The sequence below is a fragment of the Diaphorina citri genome, unplaced genomic scaffold, assembly GCF_000475195.1.
Source record: "Diaphorina citri unplaced genomic scaffold, Diaci psyllid genome assembly version 1.1 scaffold379, whole genome shotgun sequence".
NCBI classification, from domain to species: Eukaryota; Metazoa; Arthropoda; class Insecta; order Hemiptera; family Psyllidae; genus Diaphorina; species Diaphorina citri.
Window position 1 is genome coordinate 107,163 of NW_007377814.1, and position 17,666 is coordinate 124,828.

Consider the following 17,666-nt stretch of genomic DNA (forward strand, 5'->3'; position numbering starts at 1 on the left):
CGTAAACTTTGTAGCCAAAACCAAATGTCAGACCAAAGCAATCACCCTTGTTAGGGCTGATTAAGAGGCGGACGAAAAACCCCAACCCGATCTGTTATGGAGTAGGCCAGATTAGTCTGACTGGGAGACTTTAAACAGAGAGTATACTAGCCTGAATTTCCCTTGCCAAAGAAATAGGAAAGGTTGAATGCGAAGGGCGGCCACTCGTAAATTTTGTAGCCAAAACCAAATGTCAGACCAAAGCAATCACCCTTGTGAGGGCTGATTGAGAGGCTGACGAAAAACCCCAACCCCATCTGTACGCGGGAAAAGGTGATGAAAAAGAGGAAGATGAAGAAGAAAAAGAAGAGGTGTTTTAATAAAGAAACTTATTAAATATTATTAAAAACTTAAATGGGTACGTAAACTTTGTTTAGTAATTCCCCTCCCTGTAGGGCGTTAAGCAAAGTATTTAAAAATTAAAAAAAAAAAAAAAAAAAAAAAAAAAAGGGCCAAAAAATTCCCGAGAAATATTATGGAGTAGGCCAGATTAGTCTGACTGGGAGACTTTAGACAGAGAGTATACTAGCCTGAATTTCCCTTACTAAAGAAATAGCAAAGGTTGAATGCGAAGGGCGGCCACTCGTAAATTTTGTAGCCAAAACCAAATGTCAGACCAAAGCAATCACCCTTGTTAGGGCTGATTAAGAGGCGGACGAAAAACCCCAACCCGATCTGTACGCGGGAAAAGGTGAAGAAAAAGAAGAGGTGTTTCAATAAAGAAACTTATTTAATAATAGGTATATTAAATGGGTACGTAAACTTTTTTAGTAATTGCCCTCCCTGTAGGGCGTTAAGCAAAGTATTTAAAAATTTAAAAAAAAAAAAACATAAAGGCGCAACAAAGACATCAGATCCTCACGTGGGCTAATAATATAATAATAGGGAAACAAGCCTTTGATCAAGTTCGTGGAATACACTTTCCTAATAATAGCACCTTTTTATAGGCAATTTAAAAAATCGCGTGACGTAATAATGTTAGTGGCGCCAAGATGGAAGAAACTTTGTAAACACGGTTCAAACTACTTGGTTTGCCTACTCGGAGCAAGTTACCTACCTACAAGTTACCTAGTTAAAAAGTTGACTATATTTATAAAAAGTTAACTATTTGCAACAAGTTACCCTAACTTATAAAAAGTTGGCTATTTGCTACAAGTTACCTACCCCCTATAGAAGTACACCTCGCTTTTTACATCGTTTTTCGCTTTTGAGGATACCAAATTAGATTACTTAAAAAGTTGACTATACTTATAAAAAGTTAACTATTTGCAACAAGTTACCCTAACTTATAAAAAGTTAGCTATTTGCTACAAGTTACCTACCCCCTATAGAAGTACACCTCGCTTTTTACATCGTTTTTCGCTTTTGAGGATACCAAATTAGATTACAGTCCTACACAAATCTAAGCTGTGCGCCAGGCCAAGTTCCATTTTATTAATATTATTTATTTTATTTTATTTATTCCCCCCCCTCCCCTTATTCTAAAAATATGCGAGTTTAACTTTGGCCCATTTATTTCAAGTCTACAGGTAGATTAAAGAGAACAAAATAAATTAGATAAAAGATGTTCAGTTCCTAATTTCCTTTGAACGTTCCATTTTATTAATATTATTTATTTTATTTATTCCCCCCCCTCCCCTTATTCTAAAAGTATGCGAGTTTATTTTTGGCCCATTTATTTCAAGTCTACAGGTAGATTAAAGAGAACAAAATAAATTAGATAAAAGATGTTCAGTTCCTAATTTCCTTTGAATATTTTAAATCCATTTTACCAGGTTTATCTGAACTGGATATTCTGTGTGGAAATTTTTTGAGTGGGCGTTGAGTGATTTATGAAGAGTTCAAAGGTGAAATGAGCGTTTTCAAATTCTAGCTAATAGAGTAGGACTGTAAATGTTTAATGTTATCCCTTGGAGGGAAAATGATAAATATATCTCTTAAGGAATACCTGCCTCTTCAATACTCTAACTCTAGATTTACATCTCTCCCTGTCTTCTTCAGTTTTCTTATCCAAAAGAATCTAAAAATTTGGCACTATGTGACACTTGTAATCCTCCTAGTGAGATCGTCCCCGGTGTTCATTACAAATCTAGGGTAGGTTTTCTTCTCCTAATGTTACCCTGTACGTTAAATCTTCCTATAATATGGCCTTCCTTCCGGATAATACAAACATTTGATCAGTTTTCTTATCCAAAAGAATCTAAAAATTTGGCACTATGGGACACTTGTAATCTTCCTAGTGAGATCGTCCCCGGTGTTCATTACAAATCTAGGGTAGGTTGTCTTCTCCTAATGTTACCCTGTACGTTAAATCTTCCTATAATATGGCCTTCCTTCCGGCAAAACCAAAATACCTACTTGTTAGTTTAATGACACTTGTAATCCTCCTAGTGAGATCGTCCTCGGTGTTCATTACAAATCTAGGGTAGGTTTTCTTCTCCTAATGTTACCCTGTACGTTAAATCTTCCTATAATATGGCCTTCCTTCCGGCAAAACCAAAATACCTACTTGTTAGTTTAACATAACCCACTAAGTGAGATCAAGATGACAATAACCTACCTAATCCTTCAGATAACTATTATTTTGTGACTTGAAAAAAAGGCAGTAAAATGTGATCTTTAATTTTCTTCTTGACCATTAGGACTGGAAGAGGGTTCTCTTTTGCTTCACATTAGTCCGAATTTCCTGTACTCGTCTTGAGTATTCTCAAATTTCTAAAAGCTTTAACCTTTCGTTTAGTTTTCCTCTCTTAGATTCCGTCCATTAGGGGTTTTCTTAGAATGCATCTGGGACTGTGAATCCCACACATATTTACCTATAATACCTACATATACTTACCTATAATAATACCCAAGTATCTATTAAATTGCTTTTCCACTATATAGAGATACTGGATTTCGTACCAATAGAGTCTGAGTGACCAATGGCTTAAATACCACCCCCGCAGCCGCGGGCATTGTAGGGCCCCGCAGGGACATTATGTGGGTATACCTAAAAAACTGATTACACAAAATTCAACTGATTGGCCATAAGGAGTGCGAAAGTCTGAGTGACCAATGGCTTAAATAGCACCCCCGCGGCCGCGGGCATTGTAGGCCCCGCAGGGACATTATGTTTTATGTAGGTAGGTCGTTCATACACAAAGAGCACTCTCTGAGGCTTAGGTGTTGGGACAACTGCCCCAAGGGATGGGTTAAGCTTATAGGAATCTGCGAATCTACCTGTTTCTTTACACTATACTTATTTACCTATTTTATTTTATTTATTTATTTGTTTTTATCTCGTCATGTGAATTTGAAATAAGTTTAAATCATTTTCCATTTCAATAAATTTCTGAAACCACAAAAACGTCTTGCTGTGGTTTTCGGAATACAAAGTAGAGAAAATTCCATTGGAACAAATTTTTGAATTGGAAAAAAGGATATTCTCCTCCGAATTTATAAACAATAGCTTTCTCTTTCTAAACAGGATTCCTCTTTATCTCAGTTCCACGTCCAAACACACTCTTCTCGTAAATTTGAAATTTTATGCTGATTTGGGAAACAGTAAATTTCAACTTATATCTCTTTTTGAAACCCACCTAATATGTATGTTTTATGTTGATTCTACTGCCTGTCTGTTAAATTAGTAATTTACTATACCTAAATATGTATACATCTTGGGTATTTATTGGCTCTCTTTAAATTTTGGATAGTCCCACAAGATATTGAGGAGAAAGCAGGAAGCATGCTTTCAGCATGAGCTCGTTTCTCATTTCTTACGCTTCTTAGAAAAATTGGACATAATTGCAGGAGAAAAGGGCAGGCATAAATTGGTCACATATGTAATGTACCTATGTAACAACTATAATTGTATGAACGCCCGAAAATTCTGTAGGTATGCAATATGCTAAAATTTATCAAATCACTATCTTTGACATTGGACTATCAAATTATCAAATAACACTTAGGACTTATACCTAATAATAAATTAATTACATCTGTCTACTTCTACTACACAGTGCCTAGTACATAACTAGAAACTGATCCTGGCAGGAAACTTTTTTCCTAGTTAAATAATTGCCTTTATCTTTTATGAGTTTAAAATACCAACTAGCAACCTCTTGGGGGAAAAAAAATGCTGCAAAATTACAACTTTTTGTTTGGCCTATCATGTATTTGTTTAGGTAATTTATGAAAAATAAATTTAAATTATAAATCTATACTTTAAAGAAGATATTGAGAACGCAAAATTTAAAACTGATATAAGTCAATATTGACACGGGAAAAACATCTTTGAATATCTGCTATTTATGAAATAAATACATAAATAAATTGCATGAATTACTCTAATTAGGTAGAAATAAAGAAAATGAAAATCGCAAGGTCTGATCTTGACGAAAAAAACATCGCTTACCTGAACGTGTGCTTTCTATTCCACAGGGAGATACGTCGGCAGTCGTCCTATTAAGCTGAGGAAGAGCAACTGGAAAAGTCGAAGCTTAGAAGTTGTTCGCAAGAAGGAGAAGGAGAAAGCAGCGCTCATCGGGCTGTTAACAGGTGCTTGAATTGTGTAAAGCTCGAGTTTTGGGCTGGTGGGATTTTATACTCCTCGCTGTACCAATATACTGGATCCGACGCGTGCCAGCTCAATACCGAGTCAGAAAGCTAGAGTTTTGGGCTGGTGGGATTTTATACTCCTCGCTGTACCAATATACTGGATCCGACGCGTGCCAGCTCAATACCGGGTCAGAAGGAACCCACCATTCCCCCTAAGAATGTCTAATCGTTGTGTGCTTGTATTATCCTTCTAAATAACAAACAATAGGTATTATCCTGCTACGAGTAAATAACAATGGACTACAATCTTTGCACGTGCAGACTATTCTATGAATATAATATGTGAGTTTGTGGGCAATAGTTTCCTTCAGTAAAAAAGCTTTTCTTTCAATGTTTCCAATACAAACTTCTCATTAGAATAGAATATACCATGTTTATCCTGCAGGGATAGGACTGAAAAGTCCCTTTACCCCTGCAGACTTCATTAGTATAATATTACGTATTTTTGTATACAGTCCACTCATTTTCCTGCTTTCTTTTATACCTCCTTTTGGAATGATTGACTCTTTATTTTGAAATAAGTAGCTATAATAAGGCTCGAAGTTTGAACATTAGGTATGTAAAATTTGTAAACATAAAGCAGATTCCACAAGTTGCACGTTGTTCAGGCAATATTCGATCGACATATCCGACATAACTACTTAAGGATTTTTGTAATTGCCCTACGAATTATCATTTTCATCCAAATTATAAACCATATCCAGGATTTCATTGAGGGGGGGTGCCTGTTATCTTGTGTGGAGGTGGCTACCTGGCTACTTTTTCACAATGAGGTTTTCTTTCTGCAAGACAGCATTCTCATACGTTAGCTGGACTAGGGGTTGTGTATTCGTTATAGGAAATTTGAGTATGCTTCATTACGTGAAAAATGCTGAACATTTTTCATTATCTTTTCACCAAATGCGTACGTATACTCGTATAGGTAGGCGATATGAGGGTAGGGATGGTTTGTACCTACATTCACCATCCTTTTTATATACCTACCTAAAAAGTAAACGAAATAAAAAATGAAAAGAAAAAAGAAAAAAAAAAACGAGAGAAAAAGAGTCCAAAGTGACTGGTTTGTTTTGATATTGAAAGTATACTTTTAGAGTAGAGCTTTCCATACTTTTCCTATAGGAAGGAAAGTAATGTAATTTATGTTGCCAGCATAAAATCGATTAAAAAAAGGTCATAGGCACGTGTATGGAGGATTGTTGTCTATTATTCAACCCTGTATGGAGGCTTACATTCTCATTCGTAAATTCCTTTTTACGAAATACCAACTAACTGTTCACATTATTAATAATTTAAGTTAGGTAGTCTAATTTTGAAATATTGTTTATATTGTACCTAAAATTTATACAAAAGACCCTCCTTGGTATATTACCTACAAGAGGTTAGGTGGAAGATAATGCCTCAACTGTCTCATTAACCTCGCCTAGTAATTCCTCTCTACAGTTTAGCTTTGATAACGTAAATGTATGTTAGAACCTCTATCAAATTGTCTGTTATACAGCCCATTGCAGAATTTGGGAATCCCTGAAGCTTATTGTATAAGAATACTCCAAGACTTTTATTGCTCTGTTTGTGGTTACCATCAGGTTATTTCTGTATGTTTTTGGTCGGGGTAAAATTTTAACAACTTGGGGCTTTTCTTGTTAACCCTCCCACGAGAATAACATCAAAATTTTAATGCGTTTGATGAATAAGATTATACTATCATGTATTTTTTATGTACAAATTTATAGCAATGCTTTTCTTTTTTTTTCTTTCCTTCTTTTTATTGTACTTTCTCTCTGAGTTTATTGACATTTACAATCAGAAAATTTTCATGATTTTCATGTGGGTTTTCTTTCCTTCTTTTTATTGTACTTTCTCTCTGAGTTTATTGACATTTACAATCAGAAAATTTTCATGATTTTCATGTGGGGCAATACCAATATGTATTTTACTTTCAGAATTGGTTTTCTTAGAAATAATTACTTTTCTTTTCAATCCCGCGTATATCTATTGGGAACTATTCATGCATTGGGGTTATAACAGACTTGGCATTTGAATGAATGTGTTTAAATCTTTAAATCCCCGGTACATCATACTTGACCAAGCATTATGGGTGGGTGTGTTTACTTACGTATAGCATGTGAATCTTCCTACGTTGTGTTATTTTTTTGTCTAATTTTGATAATGAATCTAGCTGTATTAAGTACGTCAATTTACCATAGGTAGGTACTAGGTAGTTTTTAGTTTACTTTGTCTAATTTTGATAATGAATCTAGCTGTATTAAGTACGTCAATTTACCATAGGTAGGTACTAGGTAGTTTTTAGTTTACTTTATTATGATTGCTTGCCATTTTTCCGTAATGAATATCGGGAAATTAATGTCAGTGCATACCTAAGGAAAGAAAAACTTTTCCACCCAACACCTCTATACAATGTACGTAATATTACTAATTAGGGAGGCAGAAAGAAGTTTTTCTGTAAAGTCAGTTGGAAAAGAAAAACTTTTCCACCCAACACCTCTATACAATGTACGTAATATTACTAATTAGGGAGGCAGAAAGAAGTTTTTCTGTAAAGTAAAGAAAAACTTTTCCACCCAACACCTCTATACAATGTACGTAATATTACTAATTAGGGAGGCAGAAAGAAGTTTTTCTGTAAAGTCACTAACACGATTAATGTTCATTCATCCAAAATTCCTCTGCACTCACGGGGCAAATTCAAACTTTTCATCAATAGGTAGGTATAGGTACTCGTATGTACTATGTACTCCACCTTAAAGAATTATCTACACGAGTAAACTTTTTTCTTCTACCAATTTCCGGTGTGAGTTCGGGGCGAAGAAGAAGAAGATAATTTGAGAATTTGCAATACCGGGTCAACCCGCGACAGAGGTGGAGCAAGCCCCTAGCACTTTTATCTATCTATCTATCTATCTAATTTGAGAATTTGGCCACAATAGTAGTTGTAGCCTAAAGCCTACTGCTGGAATAAAGGGACTTTTCAGTCTTATGCTATGTATCAATAAGCACTATTATTGGGAGTGATGAAGGCCCAGAGAACTCTCATTCATCCAAAATTCCTCTGCACTCACGGGGCAAATTCAAACTTTTCATCAATAGGTAGGTACTCGTATGTACTATGTACTCCACCTTAAAGAATTATCTACACGAGTAAACTTTTTTCTTCTACCAATTTCCGGTGTGAGTTCTCGGAACGGATGATGTTCGTTCTCGGAACGACTGACTTTCCCCTTCTCTCTTCGTTTTCGGACAATAATACCTCCACTGTTGCAGTTTCATCTATCAAACCTCTCGACATGATGAAATTCGATGTGATTTTTACTTTCTATTACCCTTACGTATAGGGAACCTATACAAGGTACATAATAAGAAAGTATTGCAATCAGTCCATTTTTTTTTTTTTTTTTAGAGAGAGAACTGTAGCTGCTGAGGTCTTGTCGTCCCGAAAGCGAAGCGTGAAGAAAGACAGGATAGGAGAAAGCCAGCCATTCCAAGAACGAACATTATCTGTTTATTATAAAATCGAACCCGCGACCTTGAGCTTACGAGGCAGACGTGCTACCCTCCAAGCTAACTAGGCTGTCGAGATTCGAGACAAAACTGTCCTTTGAAAATTTTTGGCCAGAAGATTTTGATTTTGTCGCCCTAAATATCAAACGAAGCACATTTCACTACTACGGTTCCAAGAACGAACATTATCTGTTTATTATAAAATCGAACCCGCGACCTTGAGCTTACAAGGCAGACGTGCTACCCTCCAAGCTAACTAGGCTGTCGAGATTTGAGACAAAACTGTCCTTTGAAAATTTTTGGCCAGAAGATTTTGATTTTGTCGCCCTAAATATCAAACGAAGCACATTTCACTACTACGGGTACGGTCTGTTTTCTCCCTGTTTTTTATTTGAGCCATCAAAAGATTTTGTTAGCACCTGAGGATTCAAAATGGCGGACGATGGATCTGCTGGAACTGGTTTCGAAGAAGAGGAAGAAATTGAAAATCCTCTTGGTGTAAAGATTTTGTCAGCACCTGAGGATTCAAAATGGCGGACGATGGATCTGCTGGAACTGGCTTCGAAGAAGAGGAAGAAATTGAAAATCCTCTTGGGGTAAGTTTTCTCTCTCCCTCTCTTTTAAATCATACTGACCGTAATTTCCTTTCCCATTCCCCCCTCTTCTAAGCGCCTGTACTAAACCATAGGAAAACAAGCTGGGCCTGTCCCTAATTTAAAAATTTTAGTCCTATAAATAGTTATTAGTCGAGCTTTGCTGTCTATCTTCCCTCAGCAATACGAAGGGGGAAGGAATGCCCGCCAGCACGATTTTGTCAGCACCTGAGGATTCAAAATGGCGGACGATGGATCTGCTGGAACTGGTTTCGAAGAAGAGGAAGAAATTGAAAATCCTCTTGGTGTAAGTTTTCTCTCTCCCTCTCTTTTAGATCATACTGACCGTAATTTCCTTTCCCATTTCCCCCCTCTTCTAAGCGCCTGTACTAAACCATAGGAAAACAAGCTGGGCCTGTCCCTAATTTATAAATTTTAGTCCTATAAATAGTTATTAGTCGAGCTTTGCTGTCTATCTTCCCTCAGCAATACGAAGGGGGAAGGAATGCCCGCCAGCAGAGGCACGGTACCGGTAGAGCCTTGCATGCTAACGGAGATTACTACGAGGGATGCTATAGCAAGAACCTACGCTATGGTAAAGGCCTGTACGTGTTTGACAAGAGGAATGGGGCTCGGTATGATGTGGAAGGAATGCCCGCCAGCAGAGGCACGGTACCGGTAGAGCCTTGCATGCTAACGGAGATTACTACGAGGGGTGCTATAGCAAGAACCTACGCTATGGTAAAGGCCTGTACGTGTTTGACAAGAGGAATGGGGCTCGGTATGATGGCGAGTATCGGTTTGGTTTGAGGTCCGGAATGGGGACGTTCTATTATCCGGATGGAAGCAGATATGAAGGTGAGAATTAGGAAGTCAAATCTTTGATCTACAAATAATATGGGGCTACAAATTTAAATCCGGAAAATGGCCGGGACCGCGATTTGAGCTTAAACTTAGAGCCCAGCCTAGTTAGCTTGGTTGGTAGTGCGTCTGCCTTGTAGGCGCTAGGTCACGGTTGCGATTCCCGCCCGGGGTCGATTTTATCCTAAACAGATAAGGTTCGTTCTCGGAACGGCTGCTTTTTTCTTATCGTGTCTTCCTTTTCTCTTCGATTTCGGGACGATAAACGATAAGGTCTTAGCAGTTGCAGTTCCCTCTGTCAAACCTCTTGGCAATTTGATTCTTCAATCTATTCCAAATCAGTAGGTACACGTTTCCTTTCCCAATACCTCCACTTTTCTTCGTCCCAGGCGAATGGAAGAAGAACACGCAGCACGGATGTGGTATCTACTATTACATCAATGGTGACACTTATTCTGGCGCGTGGTTCAAAGGCAAGCGCCATGGCATTGGCACATACACATATGCAACGCTAGGAGTCAAACTGACCTGTGCTTGGGATGCGGATGAAATAACTGGCGGTGGTAGACTGGAATATCCCATGAGTGGAGTGTCATTCCATGGGTTCTTTGAGAACAATAGGGTAAGAATACTTAGAGTTAGGTATATTCGATTATGTGAAATTTAATTCAGTCAAACATGGCTGAACCAATGATTTAATTCAGCCATGTTTGACTGAATCAAATTTCACATAATCGAATACAACTTAGTACTCCCATAAAAGCCAGCCTAGTTAGCTTGGAGAGTCTCCTTGTAAACGCTAGGTCACGGGTTCGATTCCCGCCTTGGGCGAACTTTATCCTAAACATACCCTATAAGGTTCGTTCTCGGAACAGCTTGGCTTTCTTCTATCCTGTCTTCGATTTCGAGAAAGTAAGAAATACAGCTTTTGTTTGTGTATTATTCTTTTTTATGTGTCTTCCTATTTGATGACTTCATTTTCCAGCCTCTCGGGAAAGGCGTGTTCGTGTTTCCTCGTCTGAACTGCATGCAGCTCGGAATATACAGTAGTCCCCCACCTGATCTAGAAGCTGAAGAAATACAGGCTGAAACTTCAGGCGAGGGAGACGAGGAAAAACCCAGAAAGGAAGGGCCCCCATCCCAATGGTTTGCCAAAGATGTTGTAGAATATGATGAGAGCCTCATGCCACCTCTACCCAAGACGAGAATCCTCCCTGATTCCCCCGATATTGAGAGTGTGCAGAGTGCGATCCTATTGAGTGAGAATTCCGAACAAGAAGAGGGAGCTTGGAGTGAGGGAAGGGAGGAACTGGGAGAGGAAGAGGACTTGGTGTCGAGTGCGGGGGAGTTGCACATTGGAGACCAGATTGAAGTGATGAGTTCACCCAGTATGCATGAGAATATGAACGCTCCTCCTAACTGAGTTCTGAGAGTTTATTGATGAAATACCGGGATGCAAAGGGGGAATGAATGACCTAATAGTCAAATATGCCGACATATTTTATGTGACAACAACATATACCTATTGAAAATATGTAGCCCTTTTCTCTTTAGTAATTTACGCTAGGTTAGGGATCCGCTGGTCTAAGGAAACCTCACGGAAACAGAGTCAGAGACAAGCCAAGTTCGAAAACCTCGATTTCATTAAATATTGTCTAGATTTTTTTCGGTAATGTTGACGGGAAATTTCATTATAAAATAATCTCGATAGTAAAAGCTTTCGACAACTCGGCTACAGAGCCTCTTATTTCTTAAAGTTCTACCTTGGAGTTGGATGAAAAATCATCAACCAATACAGAACATCGATTTCAGTAAGTAGGGATGTAAAAAAAGTATATTTTTTATCACAAATCACAAAAAAACTACAAACTTATGAGATAAAATAAAAACAAATAATACACACACTAAAAACAAAAGGATATTAGGGGTTTCACAATTTGTATGCATCTTTTCTGGCGATGTACTCATAAGTACATCAGGGCACTCTGATACCTGTTCAATGTGAAAGTTACAGAGGATTAGTTAACTTACATGCATTTAATATTGATAAAAACAAGAGAGGGAAAAGGAAAGGAAAAAAATGTCTAATACCTATGTACACTGAAAACATTTATTTTAGGGCCCTAAATATGTATGTAGCATTATAGCACATACTAAACTTACAGGAAACAAATTACATATATCAAAATCTTTGGTTTGGGAGCAGTAGCTTCATACCTTCATAGTCTTCATACACATTGTTCATAAACACTGAATTTCCATGAGGTAAGATGACTCCTGCTAATCTGTTTTCTTTTCGTCTGATTGGCCAATCTTAATCTCATATTCAAGTGATTCAACCAATCAGATTGTTTAATCCAGTCTGTTTAAAGTTTTGAACTGCGAGTGTAACCACGAACATTTCACTTTTATCGTCGGACTTCGAAAACATGCGCTGATTGCTTTTTGTAGCTGAAAATCTGTTAACAGTCTTCTTGTCCGTGTCATAAGATGTCCATTCCGCAGTTAGTGTAGTATGTGCCTCACAGAGAGGTAAGAACGGACAGCAAGCTAAAACTTGATATTCCATACAGGATTATTTTCCATTAATAATACTACCTAGATAGGCGTATATTATCTCTAGTAGCACGGTCAAACTTTCTTGACTTGGCGGGGCGAATATCTCAAAGTACAATCGGAATGAGGATGCAAATTCTTGTCACCTGTGGGACTTAAACGTAGGATCTTTGGCAAACAAGCACGATTTCCTTACGTTCAGTATTCTACAGCTCCATGCTGACTAGGTTTATCCAGAGGATTATCTCGCAGTAAAGACAAAATCATACTGAAACGAAAAGAAAAATAATGAAAGAAAGAAAAAAATAACGAGAACTTGATTAGGTATTTGAACACATTGTATAATAATGGAACTATCTCGGTTAGCTGGTATAGAACGCCTTCGGAGTTAACCTTCCCTAATGGTTACCTTTCCCTCGAGAGTCTTTTATACCTGCCTCGGTAGTGTAATGGTCAGTACACTTCCCTGATAAACAGAAACAGGAGTTCGTGGGTTCAATCCCAGGCGAGGTATAAAATTTATTTACAATATAACTGTCTGGCTGAGGGACTATAAACAAAGAGTAGATCAGCGTCTAGCTAGGGGACTATAAATAGGGAGTAGACTAGTCCAAAGTTCCTTATGCTATATCAATAGCAAAGGTTGAGTGCGAAAGGCATCCACTCGGAAAATTTTGTTTAGCCAAAACCAGTTGGCCTCTAAAGCTGATCACTCTAAACCCCATCATAAACATGGAAAAGGGCGAAGAAGAAGATAATTTGAGAATTTGGCCACAATAGTAGTTGTAGCCTACTGCTGGAATAAAGGGACTTTTCAGTCTTATGCTATGTATCAATAAGCACTACGACTCAGACGACTGCCCTAGGTCTAGGGCGTGCTCTAGGGCAGCCGAGGCGAGGTCAAGATGACCTAGGGCGCGAGCACTGTGATGTACGTCCATGAGCGTGTCGGCCTCCTCTAGGTCTAGGGCGACCCGCAGTGCTTTGTCTATAATGCCGTGCCTGAGGAAACAGCAAGGGGAATGATAATAGTGCTTATTTATCACATAGGACGGAAAAGTCCCTTTACTCCAGCGGTAGGCTACCACTATCAGTGGTCGAATTCTCAAATTATATTGAGGATAAAATTCCATACCTCGGCTGGGATTGAACCCACGCCCTCCTGAAACCTAGGTCGGTTAAAATAACTATTTCAGGATGCATTCAGCACTAGAGAGGAAAGGGAAATGTAAATGCAGTTTCTTTGTGTTATTATGTCACAACTTTGGTGCTCACTGCAGCATTGTAGGATTTTTCCAATATCTCAATAATCCTGAAATCCAATGTTTACCTACCATGCTGGCACCGGTCGCTATGCGCATTATATTACATAGCTCACTTACAGAGGTCCGCAGAAGGCTCCTGACCTAGGAAAATGGCAACCTTTCCCACTTACAGAGGCTCCGGACCCAGTATCTAGAAAAAGTCATTCCCACTTATAGAGGCTCGATTTTCCCATTTAAACAGGTTTTTTAGTAAAAAATGAAGGGGCCACGATTTTTTTCCCAGATATCCAGATTTCCCACTTAGACAGGTTCGACTGTATCTAGTTTCACAAGAGGTCTTATTGTAAAGAGAGAATAAAAAAAGGAAAGTAATAAGCCAAAGTTCGGTATAAAAAAATAAAATATATTTTGGTAAAAGTACATGGAAAATATTTCTGATACAAAAGAGTAATTAACAATACAATCAAACAATAATTCATTGTATTTAATTGCAGAATAAAATCTTACTAGGACAACCAACGTGGAAGACAAAGTATACTTTAAATTGGGCATATTATACACTTGTACAAAGTAAATTTACCCAACTGATTAAATCCGGGGAGAGAAAGAAACCTTAAATTAGGGTAAATTTGTAAAATGTGTCCGTTTACTTTTAATATAAAAATACAGAATAAAATAATGGTCGGTCCAACAGTTGTTTGAAGGCTAGATGGCAGCAAATGCTAGCAACATTCAGCTATGCCATTATTTTCCGCCCAGCCACCAAACAACTGTTGGAACATTTATAAAACAGGTACTTGCTATTTACAAGAAAAAATGGAAAAGGTACATAATGTTTGACATGGACGGAATGAAAAAATGGCACAATACTATCTCTAACTTTTGGTTACACTACTCCGAAATGGACCACTTTGATCTTTTTGGCTTCTTCCTCGTCAAATTTGATTGCTGAAAGTAAAAAATATTTGTGTTAGGAAAGTGGAAGACATTGGTGTTAACATGTAGGAAGTGGGAAGAAAAATCAGAGAACCTAGTCTAATGGAAAACAACCAGCCCTTTCGAGATCAATCATGATGGCGAGGTTTTGTAGATATTCGACCTGTTATGCAGAACAGAACGACTTGGGCTGTGTAGTACGTATGTACTTAGGTATGTTAGAACAACAGTTTTAAAAAGAATGTACCATAGTACCTGTACCTACAAAACCATGATTCAAAATATTTAATTCAACTTATATGGTCTTCGTCGTAGTATGTCTCTCATTAGTTTGTCCAGAAGAGAGATCATATTTCGCATTTGGCCCTAGTCAACACAAGACCATCAGAAAATAACCCTTTTAAATACTGATTTCCTAGATCATCTTACACTGTCAAGTGTCAATGTTGGTGACAATCAGGGAATGAAGGGAATCTTAATAAGAAACTTACGTAATGGAGTTTGGTAGACTATGTGTTTGGAAGTGGACGGAATAATTTGACTTGTAGGGGTAATGTGATTTGGTTGAGGTCGCGCTGATGTAGAAGGAGGGGTCAATGGGATACCAAGGTTTCCATTGAAATGCGTAGAGGATGATGGCACCTGAAAACAACAGAGAGAGAGTTTTCAGGATGAACTCAGCCTCAACAGCTTGTGTAAACTGGCACCATTATAATGAGAGATAATTACGATTTGGTGAGTCTTTATTGGCACCATTGTACCTAAGGGCCTAAAGCAACGGTGTCGGTCATTGGTAACTGAACAGTTGCCATGAAACATCACGTGCTAGCGTGCTACTAGTTATTTCAGGATGCACTCAATATTCAACATTATAGGAAGAAATGAAGAGATGGGAATTTCAATTAAACAAAAGGTGGCTATAACCCCCATTATTCCTAATGTCAAGTACAACTCACATTGTTGGTCACTACTGAAGGCCCCGGCACCGGGACACGAATATGAGTGACAGTGTCTGCAAACTTCACTTTAGGTTTAGGCAGGGGAGGAAGCACTGAGGTAGGCGGGGGTAGCACAAAGCTCTCCCCAGACTCATCCGATGAGGAACTACACGAGCAAGAAGACTCAGACGAGTGCCCTAGGTCTAGGGCGTGCTCTAGGGCAGCCGAGGCGAGGTCGAGATGACCTAAGGCGCGAGCACTGTGATGTACGTCCATGAGCGTGTCGGCCTCCTCTAGGTCTAGGGCGACCCGCAGTGCTTTGTCTATAATGCCGTGCGATAGTCAGCAAAATTCAGCTGATTGGATTGTTGTTATTGTTGTTGTTGTTGTAGTGGCTTTAGCTTTCGCTGAATGGTGTTGGCAGAGTAAAGAAAAGATATCTTTTTATATCTGCCATACATCGGGGTGATGGTCTCTAGCCATGTTTTTTCTTTAATTTCAAACTGTTTACTTGATTAAATCAATTAGACTTGTTTAACTCAAAATGTGGCACTGGACATTGGAGCAAAAATAACAATACAATGTGTTTCTAGAAGACCAAGGTTTAGCAGCTTTAGCTTTCGCTGAATGGTGTTGGCAGAGTAAAGAAAAGATATCGTTTTATATCTGCCATACACCGGGGTGATGGTCTCTAGCCATATTTTTACTTTAATTTCAAACTGTTTACTTGATTTAATCAATTAGACTTGTTTAACTCAAAATGTGGCACTGGACATTGGAGCAAAAATAACAATACAATGTGTTTCTAGAAGACCAAGGTTTCAAGCAAGGAATTTTTGACAGATATTTTGTTTGCAGGCAAAGTACTTACCTACCTGCACCAGTACCTAACTCCTCACAGCTGTTAAGGCTTAACTTTTATATAAACTATGGAAAGTCTAGCCCAGCCTACGATGAAGTAAATCAAGTTGGTAGGTCTGTACATCCAGTAGTAATCTTCCTGAGCTTAATATTATGTACATTTAAAGAACTGATTACGGTTGGGTGAGTTTTGGGTCAAACTGAAGCTTAAAACAGTCAATAAATTGTATGTAAATAAGTGAAAAGTTAACCAGTTGTACGTACCTGAGGAATATAACCATAGAAGTACCTTTTTAGTCCTAAAAGCTTTGAAAAAGACCATGAAATGTAATCAAAAGTTCAAAAAACCTATTTACTCCAAATTTGGGAACCACTGAAAAACTTTTTGGTTTTTACATTTTTAAAATTTGCCGCTCTTCGAAAATTGTTACTAGCGCTAATAATGCACCAAGCGGAAATTTGTAGCAGTATGCGTAGTAACAGTTTTCACCACTGGAAGATTTCAAGCGCTGGCGTCGGTTATTTATTTTGGTTTTTGGACTTTTTGGTTTGGATTTCCGGGATCTAGCACAGGGGAGCGTGTTGAGGACGAGATTTTTCGAGAAAAATCCCATGACAACAGTAGGGGGATGGGATTTTACTTTTCGAGTTTTCAGGATGAACTCAGCCTCAACAGCTTGTGTAAACTGGCACCATTATAATGAGAGATAATTACGATTTGGTGAGTCTTTATTGGCACCATTGTACCTAAGGGCCTAAAGCAACGGTGTCGGTCATTGGTAACTGAACAGTTGCCATGAAACATCACGTGCTAGCGTGCTACTAGTTATTTCAGGATGCACTCAATATTCAACATTAACGTGCAAGTGAGGGCGAATCACTCAGAATACCCCCCTAGACCCCAAATCCGAAAATCGGTTCGGAGGTGAAAAAAACATTTTAATTTTTGAATTATACAATTTTAAAAATTTAGTTCGCAAATCGACCACCACGTAGCGCTTTTGTGTTGTATATTTTGGAGATATGTATTTTTATCTTTCACGACTCCAAAACATTTGGCAACACTGCACAGGAGGCGAAAAAGTCAAGGAAAGGGTATCGGAGACTAGAAAGATAGAAAAATATTTATTGAATACATTAATTTGAAATTGATGGTGGTCTCAAGGTTTTAGGACTTAGTTTGTCGCCAATAGGTATTTATGTGGTACAAAGGGGGAATCAGGGGTAGTTTAGCCCGACAGATCCATTGATGGTGGTTTCAAGGTTCTAGGACTTAGTTTGAATGTTAGAGTTCAATATCCTATCTTGGTTCATAAATTATCTTATGATATGGAAATCCTAGAAACATGGGAATAGTACCATTTTTTTTTTTTTTTTTTTTTTTTTTTTTTTATAAAAAAGCTTATTATACCCGATATATATAATCAATTACACACACTAGAATTGTGATATAACATCAATACAATACACTCTTATAAATTTTCCTTATTTCTCCTTCTTGC

At 38.1% G+C, this 17,666-nt stretch overlaps 2 protein-coding genes across 2 annotated transcripts in view; one reads left to right on the forward strand and one right to left on the reverse strand.

The window, feature by feature from the left end:
• The window catches only part of LOC108252271 (radial spoke head 1 homolog), a 28,968-nt gene extending 17,633 nt beyond the window's left edge, over window positions 1-11,335 (forward strand). The window contains exons 2-4 of the mRNA XM_017443662.2: window positions 4,462-4,578; window positions 9,998-10,230; window positions 10,594-11,335. Coding sequence (XP_017299151.2) covers window positions 4,462-4,578; window positions 9,998-10,230; window positions 10,594-11,031 — 788 coding nt within the window. The 3' untranslated portion in view covers window positions 11,032-11,335. The remainder of the gene's footprint in view (window positions 1-4,461; window positions 4,579-9,997; window positions 10,231-10,593) is intronic.
• Window positions 11,336-13,811: 2,476 nt separating this feature from the next.
• LOC103508235 lies at window positions 13,812-15,634 on the reverse strand. Its single transcript, XM_008472766.3, has 3 exons — window positions 15,322-15,634; window positions 14,857-15,007; window positions 13,812-14,377 (listed from the first exon to the last, which is right to left on the reverse strand). Exons 1-3 carry the CDS (start codon window positions 15,577-15,579, stop codon window positions 14,316-14,318), a joined length of 471 nt encoding a protein of 156 aa, XP_008470988.1. The 5' UTR covers window positions 15,580-15,634; the 3' UTR covers window positions 13,812-14,315.
• Window positions 15,635-17,666: the final 2,032 nt, after the last annotated feature.

Excerpts from the sequence above, each read along its gene's own strand:
- LOC103508235 (XM_008472766.3), bottom strand. The coding sequence starts at position 15,579 with ATGGACGTACATCACAGTGCTCGCGCCTTAGGTCATCTCGACCTCGCC. Across the intron at positions 15,008-15,321 it reads CTTCAGTAGTGACCAACAAT|GTGCCATCATCCTCTACGCA; the intron begins GTGAGTTGTACT and ends TGTTGTTTTCAG. Across the intron at positions 14,378-14,856 it reads AGTCTACCAAACTCCATTAC|CAATCAAATTTGACGAGGAA; the intron begins GTAAGTTTCTTA and ends TTTTACTTTCAG.